This window comes from Carcharhinus amblyrhynchos, chromosome 5 (assembly GCF_965287045.1).
Source record: "Carcharhinus amblyrhynchos chromosome 5, sCarAmb.v2.hapA, whole genome shotgun sequence".
NCBI classification, from domain to species: Eukaryota; Metazoa; Chordata; class Chondrichthyes; order Carcharhiniformes; family Carcharhinidae; genus Carcharhinus; species Carcharhinus amblyrhynchos.
Genome location: NC_137328.1, coordinates 103,115,745 through 103,135,048, shown reverse-complemented (window position 1 = coordinate 103,135,048; position 19,304 = coordinate 103,115,745). Strand labels below are relative to the sequence as shown.

Genomic DNA, 19,304 nt, shown 5'->3' with positions numbered 1-19,304 from the left:
TCCAATGCCTGAGACAGGTGGGTTATACAGTCCCACAGGGAAAACTGATGATGCTTCATTCACATTAGACTCACAAAACCTGGGTGAGTTGATCCTGTGAGGGTCTGCTCTGCCTGAAGGTGGGGATCGGTCAGGTTCTTCCAAATGTAGGGTTAGGATAAGCTGGATAAGGCTAGACTGAGAGCAGGGATGGATCTGAGTGAGAGTGTAATCGAGTTAGACCTGGCCGTTTTGGGGGGGGTGTGGCGGGGGCCGAGTCGAGTTGTCTCCAGCTGAGAAGAGGCTCATGTCAACTTCATTTGAAAGTGGAATAGGATGCTACTGCTTACATTGAAAATCTGTAAAAGCTTTTGATACAGTGTAAGCTTGGATAAGAGACAGTGGGTCAAACGGTCTCCTTCTACACTGTAGGGATTCTATAATTCTATGTTGAACCTCATTTTTCCAGAGAATAGTACAAAACAGCAAACAAGACAGGTTAGACAGCAATGATATCCCATCCTCCTCGTGCCTGCGTGGGTTTCCTCCCACAGTCCAAAGATGTGCAGGTTAGGTGTATTAGAACATAGAACATTACAGCGCAGAACAGGCCCTTCGGCCCACGATGTTGCGCCGACCAGCTTTTAAAAAAAAACAACACTAACCCACTAATCTAAACCAATCCCATTTCGTCCATAAACCTATCCACAGATCTCTTAAACGCCCCCAAACTAGGCGCATTTACAACTGCAGCAGGCAGGGCATTCCAGTCCCTCACCACCCTCTGGGTAAAGAACCTACCCCTGACATCAGTCCTATAACTACCCCTCCTTAATTTAAAGCCGTGCCCCCTCGTGCTAGCTTTCTCCATCCTAGGAAAAAGGCTATCACTATCCACCCTGTCTAAACCTCTAATCATCTTATATGTTTCAATAAGGTCCCCTCTTAGCCGCCTTCTTTCCAGCGAAAACAACCCCAAATCTCTCAGTCTCTCCTCATAGGATCTCCCCTCCATACCAGGCAACATCCTGGTAAACCTCCTCTGCACCCTCTCCAAAGCCTCTACATCCTTCCTGTAATGTGGGGACCAGAACTGCACGCAATACTCCAAGTGCGGCCGCACCAGAGTTGTGTATAGTTGCATCATGACGCTGCGACTCCTAAATTCAATCCCCCTACCAATAAACGCCAAGACACCGTATGCCTTCTTAACAACCTTATCTACTTGATTCCCAACTTTCAGGGATCTATGTACACATACACCTAGATCCCTCTGCTCCTCCACACTATTCAAAGTCCTCCCGTTAGCCCTATATTCAACACATCTGTTATTCCTACCGAAATGAATTACCTCACACTTCTCCACATTAAACTCCATCCACCACCTCGCGGCCCAGCTCTGCAACCTTTCTAAGTCACCCTGCAAACTATGACACCCTTCCTCACAATCTACCACACCTCCGACTTTGGTGTCATCAGCAAACTTACTAATCCACCCAACTATACCCTCATCCAGATCATTAATAAAAATTACAAACAGCAGTGGCCCCAAAACAGATCCCTGAGGCACACCACTCGTAACCGAACTCCATGACGAATATTTACCATCAATATTTATTGGCTGCTGAATTGCTCCTTAGTGTCCAAAGATGTGTATGTTCAGGGGATTGGCCATGGTAAACGTGTGAGGTTATGGAGGTAGGGCAGTGGGGTGGACCTGGGTAGGCTACTGTCAGAGTCAGTGCAGACTCAATAGGCTTCATGGTCTTCCTTTTCACTGTAGGGATTCTTTGTTTCTATATGGGTAAACTCTGCAAACTATAGATGTAAGTACATTTGTAGAGGGAGATAATAGAATATTGAGATTATAGAAAAAGAAAGTTATATCTGTTTACATCAACATCTAATAGATTCCTGCAATTTTATGTAAATTGATATGTTTTCGTATTGTTGGATACGTTTGTGCAATTTTTAAATATTGTATTATATTTATCATTTAATTTATGCTGTATTATTCTGATGTTCATCTATTCCATTTCTAATTCTATAATGTGGGACAGGTGCAACACAAATTTGTAATTGTTTATAATTGCAATGTTAAGCAGTTTTGCTTATTTTTATTCATTTGAATTTAGTCGGTTAGAGGATTTAAAAAATTATTATTCCAGTTTATTTTTGAGATACAAAAGTTGTGCATTAATTTCACTTCACCTTTGTAGGATGTGTATCTAGTGAAAAACAAACCGTGAACTAAATTTTGTTCCTTTCTCATGAAGCTTACAGAAACCTGAAAGAAGATAATCTGGAGTTAAGTCAAAAGGTGGAGCACATGAGGAAAGAATATTTACAGAGGTAATATCAAAAGCACAAATTGTTTGAGAAACATGTACAGAGAAGTTAGCACAACAGCACTGAGTTGCCATATTAACATTCCCATGAAGTGTTGGATCAGGGAGTGCACGGTGGCACAATGGTTAGCAAAGCTGCTTCACAGCTCCAGGACCCAGGTTCAATTCTAGCCTTGGGGTCACTGTCTGTATGGAGTTTGCACGTTCTCTCCGTGTCTGTGCAGGTTTCCTCCAGGTGCTCCGGTTTCCTCCCACAGTCCAAAGACGTGCATTGTTAGGTGTAGCACTTGGCTGTGCTACAATTTGGCCTGGATGGGATGTCCTTTTGAGAGTCAGTGCAGGCTCAATGGGCTGAATGATCTTATCTGCTCAGTAGGCTTTCTATGAATTCTCAAAAATGATAAATTTGCAATTTCTGTCAAAATGTCACAGTGAGGGGAAATTGAGGGTTATGTCAACCTGCTTACTGAGCAACACTGACAGCAATACCTTCTTAGTCTGGGCCTAAACATGAGGGTAGATAAAAAATCCAGAGAGAGGGAAATGATTCATAAAATGAATGTAGTCTAACATTCAGCTTCATAAATGATCATTTTGGATCATAATTGAGATATCTAAGATTGTATTTGTATAACAATGTCAAGACTTTAATACAACAGGAATTAATTTCAATTTCAGGATTAAAGAACTTGAAGAAGAACTGGCTTCTATGAGTCGGGAAAGAGACATGACTGTGAGGGAACGTAATATCACAGTTGTAGAAAATCAAGAGCTACAAAATCTTAACCATGAACTTCAGGAGCTTATAATAAAGCTAGAAAATTCTAGACTCAATATGACACTGAAGTACCCTGGACACAGTGTGAATGTGCTACCTGTAAGACATTTGGTGGATGGACAAACAAGTTTGCTGTTCACCTTTAATCAAATGTTTGACTAATGTAATGCAATTGAATTGAACACCAATGTCTGTTGAATACCTGCCACTGCACAGCTCTTGAATGGTCAGTGATGCTCAACAGGCATGCTGGTATTTTAGAAAAATTCAACAAGCTCAAAAAGATTCAGATAAAACTAGATCTACAATGGCTGATAATGTCTGATCTCCACTCAGGGGAAATAGCTGTCTTACCAAGAGGTACCTAAAAAGATGCATTAGGGGATCCCCAAACTACCCCCCCATGGGAACTTCAAGGCCAATTACCCTGTACTGGGAACCATCCAATATAAATTGGAGACTTTGGGTGTTTCTGGCTCACTTAAAAGAATTTACCGAGGAAAATTTAAATAATTAAAACCACTTCTAACTCCTAGATAATCATACCCCAGTAACACACCACTAAAGTGTCTGACTACATTCCTCTACCGGACTTCCAAACCCCCTCTCCACACCCCCACTTCCCCTCCAGACCGTGCCCACCAAGACATGTGTTTTTTAATTCTTTCATCACATTCCTGATTGGTGCCTTGTTGATTTTGGGAGTCAGGAGGTGAGTTATTTGCCTTAGAATTCCCAGCTACTGACCTACTCATAGCCACAGTATTTATATGGCTAGTTGAGTTTGTGGTCAATAACTCCCTGAATGTTGACAGTGGGGATTAAGCAATGATAATGCCATTGAATATCAAGGGGTGATAGTTAAATTCTCTCTTGTTGGAGATGGCTGCTGCCTGGCACAAATATTACTTGCAACTTATCAGCCCAAGCAAGAAGTGAGTCTGGGTCTTGCTGAATATTGGCATGGACTGTTTCAATAATGGAGGAGTTGTAAGTAGAATTAAACATCGCACAAACTGCCAGTTCACATGATGGAAAGAAGGTCATTGATGAAGCAGCAGATGAAGGAGCAGCACTCAAAGCTAATTCCAAATAAAGCTGTTGGACTTTAACCTGGTGAGGTGAGACTTCTTATTGTTCTCACCCCAGTCCAACGCCAGCATCACCACAATTGCGCAGTGCTAGTGGAAAGCCTGCCAATACCTTATAGAGTGGTATTAGTAACCCTGAAATGACAGTAACTTCAAATTGCTATTAACAATCAAATCATTGACAGAACAAGACTGTAACAATCAGTTCATTGCCCCCATTGTGGAATGTGATAACGTCAAACAAAAGTTAGGAATAAGACAGAAAGAGAATAGGTATCAGATTCTGTGAAGCACAATGCTTTCATGACAAAAGCAGAGCTTCATAATGTCATTTTTACATTCAATAATAATTCAAAAAGCCAGCCTATTGAGTAGGTTGTGCTTTTCATATTGTCGTGATTTAATCATTTTGGATGTCGGTAGTGTTTTAAGTTTAATCTAATCCGTGTGTTTTCAGTTACAGCAGAAAGCTTGAAGTTGAGAGTAATTGTGTATTAAAATCCATTACCTATTGCAAAACTTTTCATGATACATAATTGGACAAAAGATTGAAGATGAGTTAAATTGGATTTATGTGACGAGTTTCTTTACATTCACCATCAGTTTCATACTAGTGTATTACAGAAACAAGTTAGAGTTATGACTACAGTCCTATAATTGCTCCAACATTTTCCAGTCTTATTTCAGCTTTTGACATGTAAGGTCTAGCTTCCCAATTTGCAGTGTGCATTCAGACTATTCAACACAGGGAATGTTATAAATGAACCAATCTTTCCTGCACTGGATATCCACATATATATGACTAGCAAGAATCATTGAGTAGCAATCTTGACTGGAAACCTTGGCTGACTTGTCCAATCCTCAATCCAACTGTCTGAGGTGAATTATAGTGAAGATCAGCTAATTTCAGGGTTTGAAACTTGGACCTTCCTGGGCTGTATGGCTCAGATGTGCACACATAATATATAAATGGTGCAATTAGTGCACATTTTCTGTCCATCACACTTCAAGTGTCACCTTTCAACTTCTGTGTCACATTTGCAAGTGTAACAAAGAAAAAGAACTAAGACTAACACATCCTCTAATTTATCAGCATCCCAACACCATGAAGGTTTGCTAATATGTTTGCAAAAAAGTGCACACACTTCCTGTCCATCACATTTCATAGGGCAGGAAAGTGAAAATTTCTGTCACAGCTGGAAATAAAATTAAGGAAACAATACTAATAATTTGGAATGTGCAAATTCCCATAGGCAAAGATCACGTGGGAAGGAAGTGCAAATTAATCTGTCTTGAGCAACTAAAGCATAGCCTTATTGAATTTTAGAACAAGGAGTACTAGCCATGGTATTTTACACCAAGTTGGAAGCACACTAGTGCATATGGAGTAAGTAGGTCCATGAAGTTGGGGTTCAGATCAGCCATCATCTAAGTGAATGGAGGAGCAGGTTCAAGGGACTGAAGGTCCTGCAGCCAATTTGGTTCATATGCAAGGTTCGACACATGATTATATCCAGTTGTAGCTAAAATCATTCCAAAGGCACAAGTCTATTATAAGACAATTCAATATTGTTTAACTTGAATATTTCTGAAAAGAAAAACATGTTGCTGAAGATTTGTGTTTTGTACTTATTGGTGTTAAATGTAAGATGAAAAGCTTCAGGAACATGTTGCTCTTTGCAGCAACATACAAAACGTTGGTCCAAAATAGAGTTTAAAACTTGACTGCAATTATACAGACCAGCTTGAGAATAACAAGTTTTTTGAGACCTGCCTGTTCTCAAATTAGTTACAATTTTGACAATGTTATCAATTAGCTGGCAAAATAAGAATGCACTCAATAAATCAGAATATAAAAATTGATCATTAAGCAATTACATATATTCTTAAAAAGTGACATAGTACAGACCTTGCATTGCTGAATCTGATTTGAAAGAAAAGTAAAATTGCAATTGTCTGTTTAGTGAACAAGTGGCCTGCTGTAGATAGTCTTCAAGGCAAGTAATAGTTTAATAACTGGTGTGCACAATGCAGTAATCACTGGCAGGCTGTAGTAATGAAAGTAAAAAGAAATATCACGGACTTTAATTAATCCAAAGATGTTCAATATCCCTTGGGTTGTTGGAGGAAGGCATCGGAATTGCCAATAGGTAACAATATCATGGTAGCAGCGAAGATCGTGACCAGTTACTGCTAGGTCAGCCTGAAATGGTAAAGCACATGTTGATTAGTGCCCATCATCGCAATTTCAAATTACCCAATTTTGCAGGGGAATGCCCTCTTGGCGTAATTTAGTGGCTTTGTCTTAGTTGTACATTTTAGATCCATAATCAAAAATCATAGTCACTGAATCTGTCTGTAGTATATTCCAAGGAATACACTGTTGATAGAAGAAGAGGCAAGTTTCAAAATATCAGTTAAATATGAAATAAGAATCCAAGCATTGAAATCACCAAAGGCCCATGGCAACTATATTGTAGTGAAGAGCCACATCTGACACTGAAGTTTTTATTTATTAGTGTCACAAGTTGACTTACAACACCACAATGAAGTCATTGTGAAAATCCCTTAGTTGCCACACTCTAGGGCCTGATCGGGTACACTGAGGGAGAGTTTAGCCAAGTCAATGCGCCTAACCAGCACGTCTTTCGGTCTATGGGAGGAAACCAAAGCACCTGGAGGAAACCCATGCAGACGCAGCGAGACTGTGCAGACTCTGCATAGACAGTGACTCGTGATGGGTCCCTGGCACTGTGAGACAGCAGTGCTAACCACTACAAGGAAGGCGATGGCCTAGGTGGTACTATCACAAGATTATTAATCCAGAAACTCAGCTAATGTTCTGGGGACCTGGGTTTGAACCCCACCAGAGCAGATGGGGGAATCTGAATTCAATGAAATTGTCTGGAAATAGGAATCTACTGACGTCCATGAAACCATTGTCAATAGTTGGAAAAACCCTGGTTCACTAGCGTCCTTTAGGGAAGGAAATCTGCCTTCCTCACCTGATCTGGCCCAAGTGACTCCAGAGCCACAGCAATGTGATTAACTCTCAGCTGTCCTCATCAACTAGGGATGGGCAATAAATGCTGGCCAACCAGCGATGCCCATGTCCCACGAATGAATAAAAGAAAGAGTTAACAGTGTATGTTCTTCTGCTCAGAAGGACCAGCCAGTGATTTGATCACATCAAGAAACTTATAATAAAATGCAAATGCTGAAAATATTCAGTGGTGCTGTAACTGTATTAATGCTTGCCACCAGTCAGTATCAAGATTCAAGAACGATCTTTAGGCATGCGAGTCATAAATAATTGTACCAAATAAGGCTCAACTAACGAACCTCAATTGATCTCAAACATTGTGGGAGGAGATTTGGGGAGATCTTGAAATCAAACTGCTGAGACATAGTAATGTTTGGAAGGCATATGATCCAGGTCAGAGCAATTCACTTGGTCAATTTCCCTGCCACTGGATTCATTATTCACTTTCTACGCCACAGTAGCAATATGGCTGCACTACATAGGATCTACAGAACAGTGCAATAATTCATCAGGAGTACCTTCTTCACCTGTGATCTCTACCACAACAATAGCAATACTGAGTGAACTCCAGAGCCTCCAAGCTCCCCAAATCATTCAACATAATGACTAGAATGTATAATACTGCTCCTTCATTATCAATGTGTCAATATCCTGAAATTCTTCAGACTGTTGTGGGAGAACCATCACTAAATATATTGAAAGCAAAATACTGTGGATCCTGAGACCTGAAATAAAAACAAAGTGCTGGAAGAACTCAGGTCTAGCAGTAACTGTGGAGGGAGGAACAGTTAAATTTTGAGTCCAATTTACACTTATTCAGAGCTGAGTAGAAATAGAAATGTGATGGTTTTATATTGTTGAGAAAAGGGGGAGGGTGAGATTAAACATCAAATGTGTCACGGGATAAAACACAGAGGAAGTGGTAATGGCTGCAATAAAGAAACTAACACACAGGTCCACATTAGGTGCTCATAACAAGAAAAAGTCAGTTCAGTCTGAAAAATAAAAAGAAAAAGAGAGTGACAGCTTGAATAAATAAATTCAAAATGGAGGACAGCGTCTCTGGTCTGAAATTGTTGGGCTGAAGTTGTTGAACTTTATACAACCTTCTGGATTTAATATTGAGTGGAAGATGAGGTACTGTTCCTCCAGCATGTTGGACTTCACTGGAACTTTGTAGCAGGCTGAGGACAGAAACATGGTGAACTGAAATGGCAAAAGGTCAGGGTCACATTTTCTGCTGACTGAGGGGTGGTGTTCTGCAAAGCAGTCACCCTTTTGGTTTCCTTATTGTAGAGACAACAACATTGTGGGCAGTGAATACAGTGTGCTAGCTTGGGAGAAGTGCAAGTAAGCTGCTGCTTTTCCTGGGAGGTACATTCGGGGCCTTGGATAGTGAGGAGGCAAAAGTGCAAGTGTTATACCTCCTGCATGGGAAAGTGAGAAAGGGATGAGGTGTTGGGGGCAATAGAGGATATATACTCCAGTATTTAAGAAAGTGGTACACCCCCAGCTTCTAAGTACAACTGAGATGGCCAGCGATTGGAACATGGATGTCGGTATGGTTGGAAACATGGGTTTAAAAGTAACTGAAGGGTAAAAGTGAAGAAATCAGCGAGGAGCATTCTGAGAAATAAATTAGTCAAGGTATAGGCAAGGGTTCCAGCAAGGCTCAAAGTTAAATGAAATCAAGATAGGTTAGTGTCAGATTGGACACCAGGTTTTAAAGATTACACATTACATGGTTCAGCTAAAGAGATTGAAATCAGTAGCACGTAGGCGTAAATGAAAGGTGTACAAGAAGCCTGTCTGCTCGTGTTCAGAATTTCAGAAGAAACCAGATTATCAACTGAAGTCACAGTATAATCCAGGAAAAAACAAATGAGATATCATTTATACTAATTTATACTGCCATGTGGTGGTACAGGCAAACTCGCTGGGGTCTTTTAAAAGACTTCTGGATGAGTACATGGGATTTAATGGGATTGAGAGTTATAGATAGTTCTATGGCCTGGTAGGTATGGATATGATCGGCGCAACTTGTGGGCCGAAGGGCCTGTTTGTGCTGTAGTGTTCTATGTTCTATGAGATATAATTAATTCAGTCCTTCAACAGTGCTCAGATTAGAAGACAATAACTGAAGGTACAAGTGAATAGTGTAATACTATGACAATACTTATTAAAACTAGCATTTCAGATGCTTTATGGAAATTCACTGTGAAGCATCACTACGGTTTTCAGGTTTTACAGATTAATTTCATTCTATTGAAATTACGATGCAAGTGGTCAAAATTAGAACAAATGGCACAGAAATGATGCAACTTAAACCATTCTGCAATGCTTCTACCCTTTGCCATTGCACTCCTCTGTACCAAGCCCCACAATTAGACTAAGACCTGGGTGTTATCAGGCAAATTTGAACTCCTGGTTCATTTTTAAATCAATTTCAGTCATCTAAAAATAGATTTTCTTTTTGCATCAGACTTGCTTCATGTACTATTTTTACATTCTAGCATGGGCCCATATTCAGTTTTAGTATATCACCAGCTTTAGCTCCCCAGCGGTTGATTTTCAAAAAAGTGTTCTCATTATCAGCTCTCTCATTTTTTTTGGTGGCAACACTGACCCTTCTTCGCTGGCACCTCAAAGTTTAAAACAAAAGCTCCGTTTTCTAAATTTCACTAGCTTTGATGATTCAAGGTGAAAGACAAAGAGAGGATACTGAGATGTATTGTACTTGCACAAAATCCATCTTCTTATCTGGCTTTCCAGAAATGCTATTAAATTTAGTTTAAAAGTAAAGTGTATTTTTTGAAAACCAGATGAGAATGTGGATTTTATGCAAGTAGAATTACTCACCAGATATATTTTCTGGAGCATATTTATAACCATATCTCTTATATGCACACAATTTTAGAGAAGAGTAATTGATTCAAGATCAATTAACACTTCTATAAAAGGAGCAGCACCAATATTCATTATGACATAGAATGCAGTTTTCTAGAGATATTAATTAGTTTGTTCATTTCCCTTCTAGGGAAGGGAATTAGTATTCCCGTAAAAAAAAGGACCAACCAGTTAGGTGGAGTTTCTGACTGAATAATTATCCATGCACTCAGGATAGAATAGGTTCAAAGGCATTAATGACCATTTTCTTGCCCTGGATTTTCCGTTCCTGTCTTCATTGTTTCAAATACAGTTTTCATTTTTTAAAAAGTATAGAATTTGATTTGTATGGTGTGGTTATAAATCAAAGGTTATGATGTGATAAAACAAGTCTCTTACCAGTTCTTCTATCAATGTGTACACTGTTCCTTCAATTGCTCGTTCCAGATGGTGTGCAGCAACTAGAAGTTTTATCATAAGAAAGGTCCATGTTGTAATAACCACCAAAAGCGTCAACCTATTTAAAAGAGTAAATGTATTTCTTATAATGACAGTACCACAAATGGTTTTGCCAACAGACAGTAATTGGCAAAAGAAACAATGACTTCAAGCAAACAAAAATCAAGCAACAATTATTTAGAATCTGGAATGCACTGTCTGGGATTTGAGGGGACAAGGTCAACTGAGACTTTCAAAAGGGAATCAGATCATTATCTGAAAAAGAAAAACTTTGCAGAACTAGAGAGAACTAGAGAGAAAGGCAAGGAAATGCTCTTTGACATGATGGGCCAAATGGCTTCCTTCTGAACTGTAACTGTTCCATGATTCAATGATAATTGTGACATTAAACAGTCCTCTTTATTAAAGTGTTCTAATGTATCAATATTAATTGCAATTGTGTCACATAGCATGCAGATATCTTTTAGCATTACATAAAACAGGTCAATGAAAAGATCAAGTTGTGGATTCCTTTAGTTTTATTAATGCAGGCTGCATCAATATCTTATACTGTAACATTATATCTGGATACATAATCCATGGCATGCAACCAAATCAAAAAACTCTTTCTGGTGAGATTCACCTAGGATAAATCAGCTAACACTACATTAGTGTCATGTTGTGCACTGGTTAATCAATTTATTGGAGTCAAAGTCCAACATGCTCCCACCCACCACACTCACTCAGTCATTCCAGCAACAGATTCACACAAGTAGAAATCTTGTAACTGTTGAAAAAAACCACACCTTCTGGTTTGCACACTTAGGCATCACTGTAGAAGGGTGTCACTCACTTGCACCAGTATTTAGATCAGAAGCACCAAAGAGGCCTACGTTGAGTCAAAATTCTACAAGCAGGGATGATCTAAAAAAATATTGTAACAAGAAAATATTTTGAAAAAGTCAAACAGCTTCCACAACATGTGCCTTGAGCTACATTTTGCACAGCATGCATGATGAAGTGAGCACAGGAACCTTAGCCTCCATGTGCAAAAACAGACTGGATTTGAAACAACAACAAATTTAAAATCTGCTGTTAATAATCCAATCACTATTCCAGCCTCACCAGCATAGCAAGTGCTACATGTTCCACTGATAATGCCAGCCATTTCCTACCACAGAAAGTTGCAAGTCCACCACCATTTTAGTTTATTTATTAGTGCCACCAGTAAGCTTACATTAACACTGCAACAAAGTTACTGCAAAAATCCCATAGTCGCCACACTCTGGTGCCTGTTTGCATATACTGAGGGAGAATTTAGCATGGCCAATTCATCTAACCAGCACATCATTCGTACTGTGGGAAGAAACGGCATAAGAACATAAGAAATAGGAGCAGGAGTAGGTCATCTAGCACCCGGAGAAAACCCACACAGACATGAGGAAAATGTACAGACTCTGCACAGTGACCCAAATCAGGAATCAAACCCAGGTCCCTGGTGCAGTGCTAACCACCGTGACATTCTTAATTTTGTAGACTGGCTTAAATTGCCTGGTACCATTTTTCAGCAACAAGCCCACAATTGCATTTAATGTGCTCCAGATTCCATGACTGATTAGCTCAACACTAACCATAAGACTATGTGATCAATGGAAAAACAATAATTGGATAGGTTCTACACAGGTGAGCACTCTACTCACAAAATGACTGACCGGGCAATGAAGATAATTACCCCCATGAAATAATTTGAACCAGTCAAGTTTTTTTTGCATTGTATTGGCGACATCCAGTGATGTTAGAAAGTTACTACAAGAAAATTCTGTAATTACCTCAAGGACCATTCAATGAATGATTGAAGAAATTGATGGTAGTGTACTAATAAAATTACCCAAATCCACTTAGTTATAATAAACCCATTAAAGAAGAATCTAAATAGTCCTGACATGCTGTGCTTGGGTGAAGTCATTCGGTTACATTTTAGCTTCATTTGAAGCAATTTTTAAAAGCGGCATCTCGGCCTTTTGGCTAAGATGCAAATGAGATCAAGCCTTGGAGGGGGTGCTATACCTACTCCAATCAGCTTGGGTCATGTAGATCAAGCCCAAGACAGGAGGTGAGAGCCCTGTCTTGTCAGATTGGATCGGGAATGTCCCAACTTGTTGAAACTCTGAATTGGACTTGATTGAATTGGAATAAAAACAAAGAAAAAAAAACAAATTGTGTCGGCATAGGGAGAACAATGGAGAACACTAAATAACAATGGAGTACAATAACGTAAATAGTGTAACCCTCTAAAGCATAATTCCTACACTAAAGACAATTCTGTTACAAGAAGAAGTTATTGAGGAAGTCTTTTTCCATAATAACCCTCCATCTTGACCCTCTGTTTGAAACATAAAAACATAGAACATTACAGCACAGTACAGGCCCTTTGGCCCTCAATGTCGTGCCAAGCGATGTCCAATCCCAAGATCAAGCTATCCCCTCCCTATAATTCTGGAGTGCTCTATGTGCCTATCCAATAACCACTTGAAAGTTCCTAAAGTGTCTGACTCCACTATCACAGCAGGCAGTCTATTCCACACCCCAACCACACTCTGAGTAAAGAATCTATCTCAGACATCCTATATCTCCCACCATGAACCTTATAGTTATGCCCCCTAGTAACAGTTACATCCATCCGAGGAAATAGTCTCTGCACATCCACTCTATCAATCCCCCTCATCATCTTATAAACTTCTATTAAGTCACCTCTCATCCTCCTCCGCTCTAAAGAGAAAAGCCCCAGCTCCCTCAACCTTTCCTCATAAGACCTACCCCCAAACCAGGCAACATCCTGGTAAATCTCTGCACTCTCTCCAATGCTTCCACATCCTTCTTATAACGAGGTGACCAGAACTGAACACAATATTCCAAATGTGGTTTCACCAACATCTTGGATAGTTGCAGCATAATTTGTTTGGTTTATGTTTCCTTGTTTTGTCCGAGTGCGGACATTCTTCACTCCCCACAGGTTCATCTCAGAATCCCTACAATGCAGGAGACCAGCAGGTCCATCGAGTCTGCACCAACTCTCCAATACAACACCTCATTCAGGCTGTATCCCTGTAACGCCCATGTATTTATTCTGCTAATCCATCTTTGGAGACTAAGAGGCAATTTAGCATGGCCAATCCACCTAACGTGCACATCTTTGGATTGTGGAAGGAAACTGGAGTGCCTGGAGGAAACCCACACAGACACAGGAAGAACGTGCAAATTCCACACAGTCACCCAAGGCTGGAGTTGAACCCAAGTCCTTGGCACTGTGAAGCAGCAGTGCCAACCACTGTGCCACCGTGCTGCCCACATCTGACCTACATGTGACTTGATCCCCACAGTATGCTGATAACCATTGATGCCTTTAGAGCAACCAGGATGGGCACAAAATGCTGTTGTGCTGGCAATGCTACATCACAAAAACAAGTAAAACAGTGTATTGCTTTCACTGAGCACTGACCTTTGTTCTCCTATTAACACATTCTGCTTTCTTACCTTAATGCCACTGTTAACAGCCCATTTGTCTTGCTTCTACGACATCTTTATTAATCTCTCCTTAGCTCCAATGTATCCCTAACCATCTATTCTGCCCAACTCCTCCACCCTTACCCCAACTACATAATCTATTACAATTCTACACCTCTTTGAAGAGGCATACGGATCTGAAATGTCAGTTGTTTCTCTCTACACAGATGCTGCCAGACCTGCTGAGTTTATCCATTATCTGTGTTTCTATTTCTGAATCAGCACATTAATTGCAGATGGAAAGATCATAAAACATAAAAAAAACTTCCAAAAATATTTGAAGTTAAATTCTAATGAGATCCAAATTGTGGTTGATTGTTTTAACTGTCATTCATTTTGCATCTGCAATTTACAATTAAATAACATACTGATGAATTTCAAACACAAATTTTGTAACAATTCACAACAGATATGTGCCCTTTGACACCAATTTCAAAACCAAAACTATTTACAAGTAGAGTCAAATACCAGTGATCGAATCTGGGTGAGATTAGGGTGTCTATTGTTTTGGTCACCATCTCCCAATAAGTTAGCCACTTGTCTATGTAGTTAATTTGGAATCCAGGTGTGGCAAATGGCATTTTTAATTAGCATGTAAAAGTGAATATTCATTGGATTAATGGAATCTCATCTCAGTAATCATATTTGCACTGCGTACACATATGTACGTTAACTCTTTTGTGAATTTGATTAAATGGCAAAATAAAATTTAAAATTTATTATTAGTGTCACAAGTAGGTTTACATGAACACTGCAATTAAGTACTGTGAAAATCCCCTCGTTGCCACACTCTGGCATCTGTCAGGTACCGGAGGGAGAATTTAGCATGACCAACGCACCTAACCAGCACATCTTTCAGACTGCGTGAGGAAACCCATGCAGACACGGAGAGAACATGCAGATTCCGCACAGACATTGACCCGAGCCAGGAATCAAACCCAGGTCCCTGGCACTTTGGGCAGCAGTGCTCACCACTGTGCTTTTGTGTCACCCCTGTGCTAGTCAGGCCTGGGTCTGCTTAGCTTCCAAGATCAAACGATATCAGGCATTTTCAGACTAGTATGGCCATAGATTGTGTCAATCTGAATGTGTATGTGCAATTTTTTTGATGTAAAACCCATAACCCCTAACATTATTAGGTCATTACAGGGAAAGACAGCAAATGCTTGCAAAGAATGGTGATAGATATGTGTTAACTTATATACACATGAAGTACATTTACCTGTATTGTGTGCAAGGTGTTTTTTACTAAAACGAGTGCATTGCTAAAATAGTTTTGCCATAACCACATCTATGATTATGACAATAGTTATTGGACATCATTGGTTTAGACTGGAGAATTAAAACTTGTGTTTAGAAAAGTTCGTATACGATGCATTAGACAATGTCCACAACTTAAATGTCCTCACCAGGACTTAAACTTACAATAACAAAAGGTGTGACTGCACTAGAGAATGATGTGTTTGGGTAACGAGTTGATTCATGTTGAAAGCCACATAGAGAAATATAGTTGTGTTTCACTAGTATGAACATAACACCAAGATACTATTTAGAGTTAATGGCAAATGTTGATTAGATACCTTGCAGCAAAAATCCTTCATAATATTTATACAGACTTCAATTTTAAAACAACTTCTGTATTGCCAGTGTTAAGGGGCAAGACAAAACAACTGTATCAGTTAAGTTTATGGGGACTTGGAATAATTTTTATATATAGCACTGAATTTGAGGTCAGAAAAATAACCTGCTTACAAAATGCATTTTAAAGGAATAGGGTGAATATAATTTTGCATTTTTAATCCTTGTCTAGAATATAGGTCCTAAATTTGACTTGTTAATATTGTTGGAATGAAACTGGACTAGTAATCCAGAAGCCTAACAATAATAATGCAGAAAATGGCAGTTCAAAACCCACCACAGAGTTTAAAGAATTCAAATTCAAATGAGAAAATAAGTCTGGAAATAAGAAATCTAATGATGAAACAGTGTAAATGCTGGATGATATTCTTTAGGAAACAAAAAAATGTGCCAAATAAGTAGGTTATACATGAATAGAACAAACTATTGCTGGAGATCTGAAATAAAAGCAAAATTCTGGGAAAAAAAAATGCAGGTCTGGCAGCTTCTTTTTTTAAATTCATTTGTGGGATGTGGGGTTTGCTGATTATGCCAGCATTTATTGTCTTGAGAAGATAGTGATAAGCTGCAGTCCATGAGATGTACACCCACCGTGCTGTTAGAGATGGAATTGTAAGATTTGACCCAGAATCAGTGAAGGAATGGCAATATATTTCCAAGTCAGGATGGTGAGTGGGTTGGAAGAGATTTCCAGGTGTGGTGTTCTCATGTGTCTGCTGCCCATATCCCTTTAGATGGCAGTGAATATGGGTTTGGAAAGTACTAAAAAGTTTTGGTGAATTCCTGCAGTGCATCTTGTAAATGGTACTCACTGCTACCATTATGCATCAGTGGTGGAGGGAGTGAATGTTTGTGGAAGAGGGCCAAACAGGTGAACTGTTTTGTCCTGGATGCTGTCAAGCATCTTGAGTATTGTTGGAGCTGCACCTATCCAGGCAAGTGAAGGGTATTTCATCACACTCTTGACTTGTGTCTTACAAATAGTGGACAAACTCTGGGGAGTCAGGAGGTGTGTTACTCACTGCAGAACTTCTAATCTCTGGCTTGCTCTTGTTACACCAGGTTAAAGTCCAACAACCTGTTCAACTTCTTACTGTGCTTACCCAGTCCAATGGCATCTCCATGTCATTGCTCTTGTAGCCATTGTACTTACTGGCTAATCCAGTTCAGTTTCTGGTCAATAGTGAAGACAAAAACAGAATTAACATTTCAAGCCTAACACGAGAGAGTGGAAGAGAGGTAGGAATGTGATGGGTTTTATATTGTTGAAAAAGCAGCAAGAGTCAAGTGGACCAAAAGAGAAGATAAAGGATAAGTTAGACGGTGGGGGGGTTAAAAGACAAAGATGTCACGAAACACAAAAAGGAAGAGACAATGATAGTGTTAATGGTACAAAACATTGGTCCAGTTAATACTGAATAAAGGGCTGACTGTCTGAAAGCAAAAACAAACATGAAAATATACATAATGGCATTTGGGGGGTGAAAAATTACATCAACTCCAATGTCACATCAATGTGATTGCACATGGCTGCTCTAAGTAACCAAGCCATTGAGATGTAACAAAGGTCCAACACCATCTTTTCATGGTAGCTAAGGATGGGCAATGTCAGCCATTCAAACAATGCCCACAACCCAAAAATTAATTCAAAATATTACAAGCAAGCCTGAAAAGAGAGATCTAACCAGTACAGAACCACAATATAAATCCAACAATTAAAGCACTTTCCTTTTAGTAAATTGTAATAAACTTTTTATGTGTTCTTGTGATGTAGCAGTGCTGGCAAGACAGCATTTTGCGCCAATCCCTAGTTGCCCTAAAGGCATCAATGGTCAACAGCATATCGTAGGACTCAAGTCACATGTAGGTCAGATGAAGTAGTTTGCACAGTAAGGCTCCACGAACAACAATGAGATAATAACTGAACAACACTGTTTTCAGATGTGTTGAGAATAGTAACAGACTCCCCTGGCAAGTGTTTCATGTTCCACAACTTTTGACAGATTACATGCAAGATTGAAAGTGGCCATGGGGAAGTGTGAAGGCCTGCTTCTAGCATATAGACAGCATGGATATGATCGGCCAAATGATTATCTTCTTGTATGGTTCTCTGGTTTAGGCATTTCTCTTGAGGGGACAGAAGGGAAACAAACATTATTGCCGTGCATGTATGTATATTGATCAATGGAAAACTTACCAGATCTTTATTCTCTTTGGAGTGAGTCTACTTTTCTGAATCATGTTATCCACAAGATAGTAAAGCAGCACTGTTATTCCGACAATGTACAATACTATATACAGGATGAAGGTCACGTGCCCACAATGAAAGGGTGCTTCAAATTGCCGTTGAATTTTATCCTGTGGTTTAAACAAATTACCAAATAATACATAATATTAATGGAAATAAATTATCTGAAGCTACATCCAAATAACCTTAAAAATCCCATTTTAAAGAACAGCTGTGATATAATCCCAAGTGTCCAACTGGAAGACCAGATTTTGAAACAGTCTTCAGATTTCCACTCCATTTTAACAAAGAACAAAGAACAACCCAGCACGGGAAACAGGCCCTTCGGCCCAACAAGCCCGCGCCGCTGCATCACCCTACACCTATTCTACCCTGCGTATCTACAAATAGAACCCCTGATTTAGCCAGTCACTGCCTCTGAAAGATTGGCAGATTTTAATCCATTTTCAAACCATGGTCTAACCTATTTGCACCATCAGCTTTTTGCCCAAAGGCTTTTAGATAAATAGGCTCTACTGTACAATTTTCTTTGTTCGCTGCATTTTCTGGCATTTTGCTGTAATTCTGATCTATTGTCAGTAGATGGCAAGAGAATCATATGCACGTATAGTTACTTAAATTCTAGGGTAATATTCAGAATTTCAAAGGGAACATGTCTCTTGTTTTATCCCCAATAATGTCTGGAATATGCATATTTCTGCCAGCCACCTAACCCAGGACCAACTAACTATATCAGTTAAAGTATTCATCATTGTAGTGTGGGGATGTGGGACAGTGAAATTGTGCACTGCAATGACCCACAGCTTTGAGATAAACCAGCTGATGGTTGAGGTATAAATGCAGACCAAGACCCTGCTGAATAGTGCTATAGGATCTTTCATATCCACTTGAGACAGCAGATGGCATCTCGCTTTAATGCCTCACCCAAAAAATGATACATCAAACCATTCTCTACTAAAGTCTTATTATATTGTGTCTTTGATGGGTCTGAACTTGTTTTTGGTGTTCTTATAAGCTTTTTTCCCTTCACAGCAGGTGCAAACTTTGGGTGGGGCTTTAGTCTGCAAGAGTCTGGCAAGTCCAGACCTGTTGACTAGTGCTCCTGTTTTCTTTTGTTTACTACTGTTTTGTTAACCTTATCATTTATTCACATAAAAATTATCCTTCTTTTGACAATGCATTCGACCATCTTATTTGAGGAAGAAGCAGAAGGGAAAAAAAAGCAAATTTTTTTTGCGTTCAGCACGAAAACACTTAGTTGCATACAGTGAGTAGCTAATTTCTTTGTGAA

The 19,304-nt window shown here is 39.5% G+C and overlaps 2 protein-coding genes across 2 annotated transcripts in view; one reads left to right on the top strand and one right to left on the bottom strand.

Moving 5' to 3' along the window:
• LOC145343255 (uncharacterized) lies at window positions 1-5,546 on the top strand. Its single transcript, XM_080189356.1, has 3 exons — window positions 1-83; window positions 2,256-2,331; window positions 3,006-5,546. The coding sequence occupies exons 1-3, from the start codon at window positions 5-7 to the stop codon at window positions 3,265-3,267; spliced, it is 417 nt and encodes a 138-aa protein (XP_080045482.1). The 5' UTR covers window positions 1-4; the 3' UTR covers window positions 3,268-5,546.
• A 6-nt stretch (window positions 5,547-5,552) lies between these two features.
• The window catches only part of LOC145343254 (uncharacterized), a 41,359-nt gene continuing 27,607 nt past the window's right edge, over window positions 5,553-19,304 (bottom strand). Inside the window, exons 7-9 of the mRNA XM_080189355.1 lie at window positions 17,963-18,123; window positions 10,525-10,642; window positions 5,553-6,399 (exon numbers count right to left, since the gene is read on the bottom strand). Of these exons, the coding sequence (XP_080045481.1) occupies window positions 6,157-6,399; window positions 10,525-10,642; window positions 17,963-18,123 (522 nt within the window). The 3' untranslated portion in view covers window positions 5,553-6,156. The remainder of the gene's footprint in view (window positions 6,400-10,524; window positions 10,643-17,962; window positions 18,124-19,304) is intronic.

What these genes read in the sequence shown, in the direction of transcription:
- LOC145343255 (XM_080189356.1), top strand. Translation starts at nt 5, where the DNA reads ATGCCTGAGACAGGTGGGTTATACAGTCCCACAGGGAAAACTGATGAT. An exon ending in ATTAGACTCACAAAACCTGG is followed by an intron (nt 84 to 2,255) that starts GTGAGTTGATCC and finishes TTTCTCATGAAG; the next exon opens with CTTACAGAAACCTGAAAGAA. An exon ending in AGGAAAGAATATTTACAGAG is followed by an intron (nt 2,332 to 3,005) that starts GTAATATCAAAA and finishes TTTCAATTTCAG; the next exon opens with GATTAAAGAACTTGAAGAAG.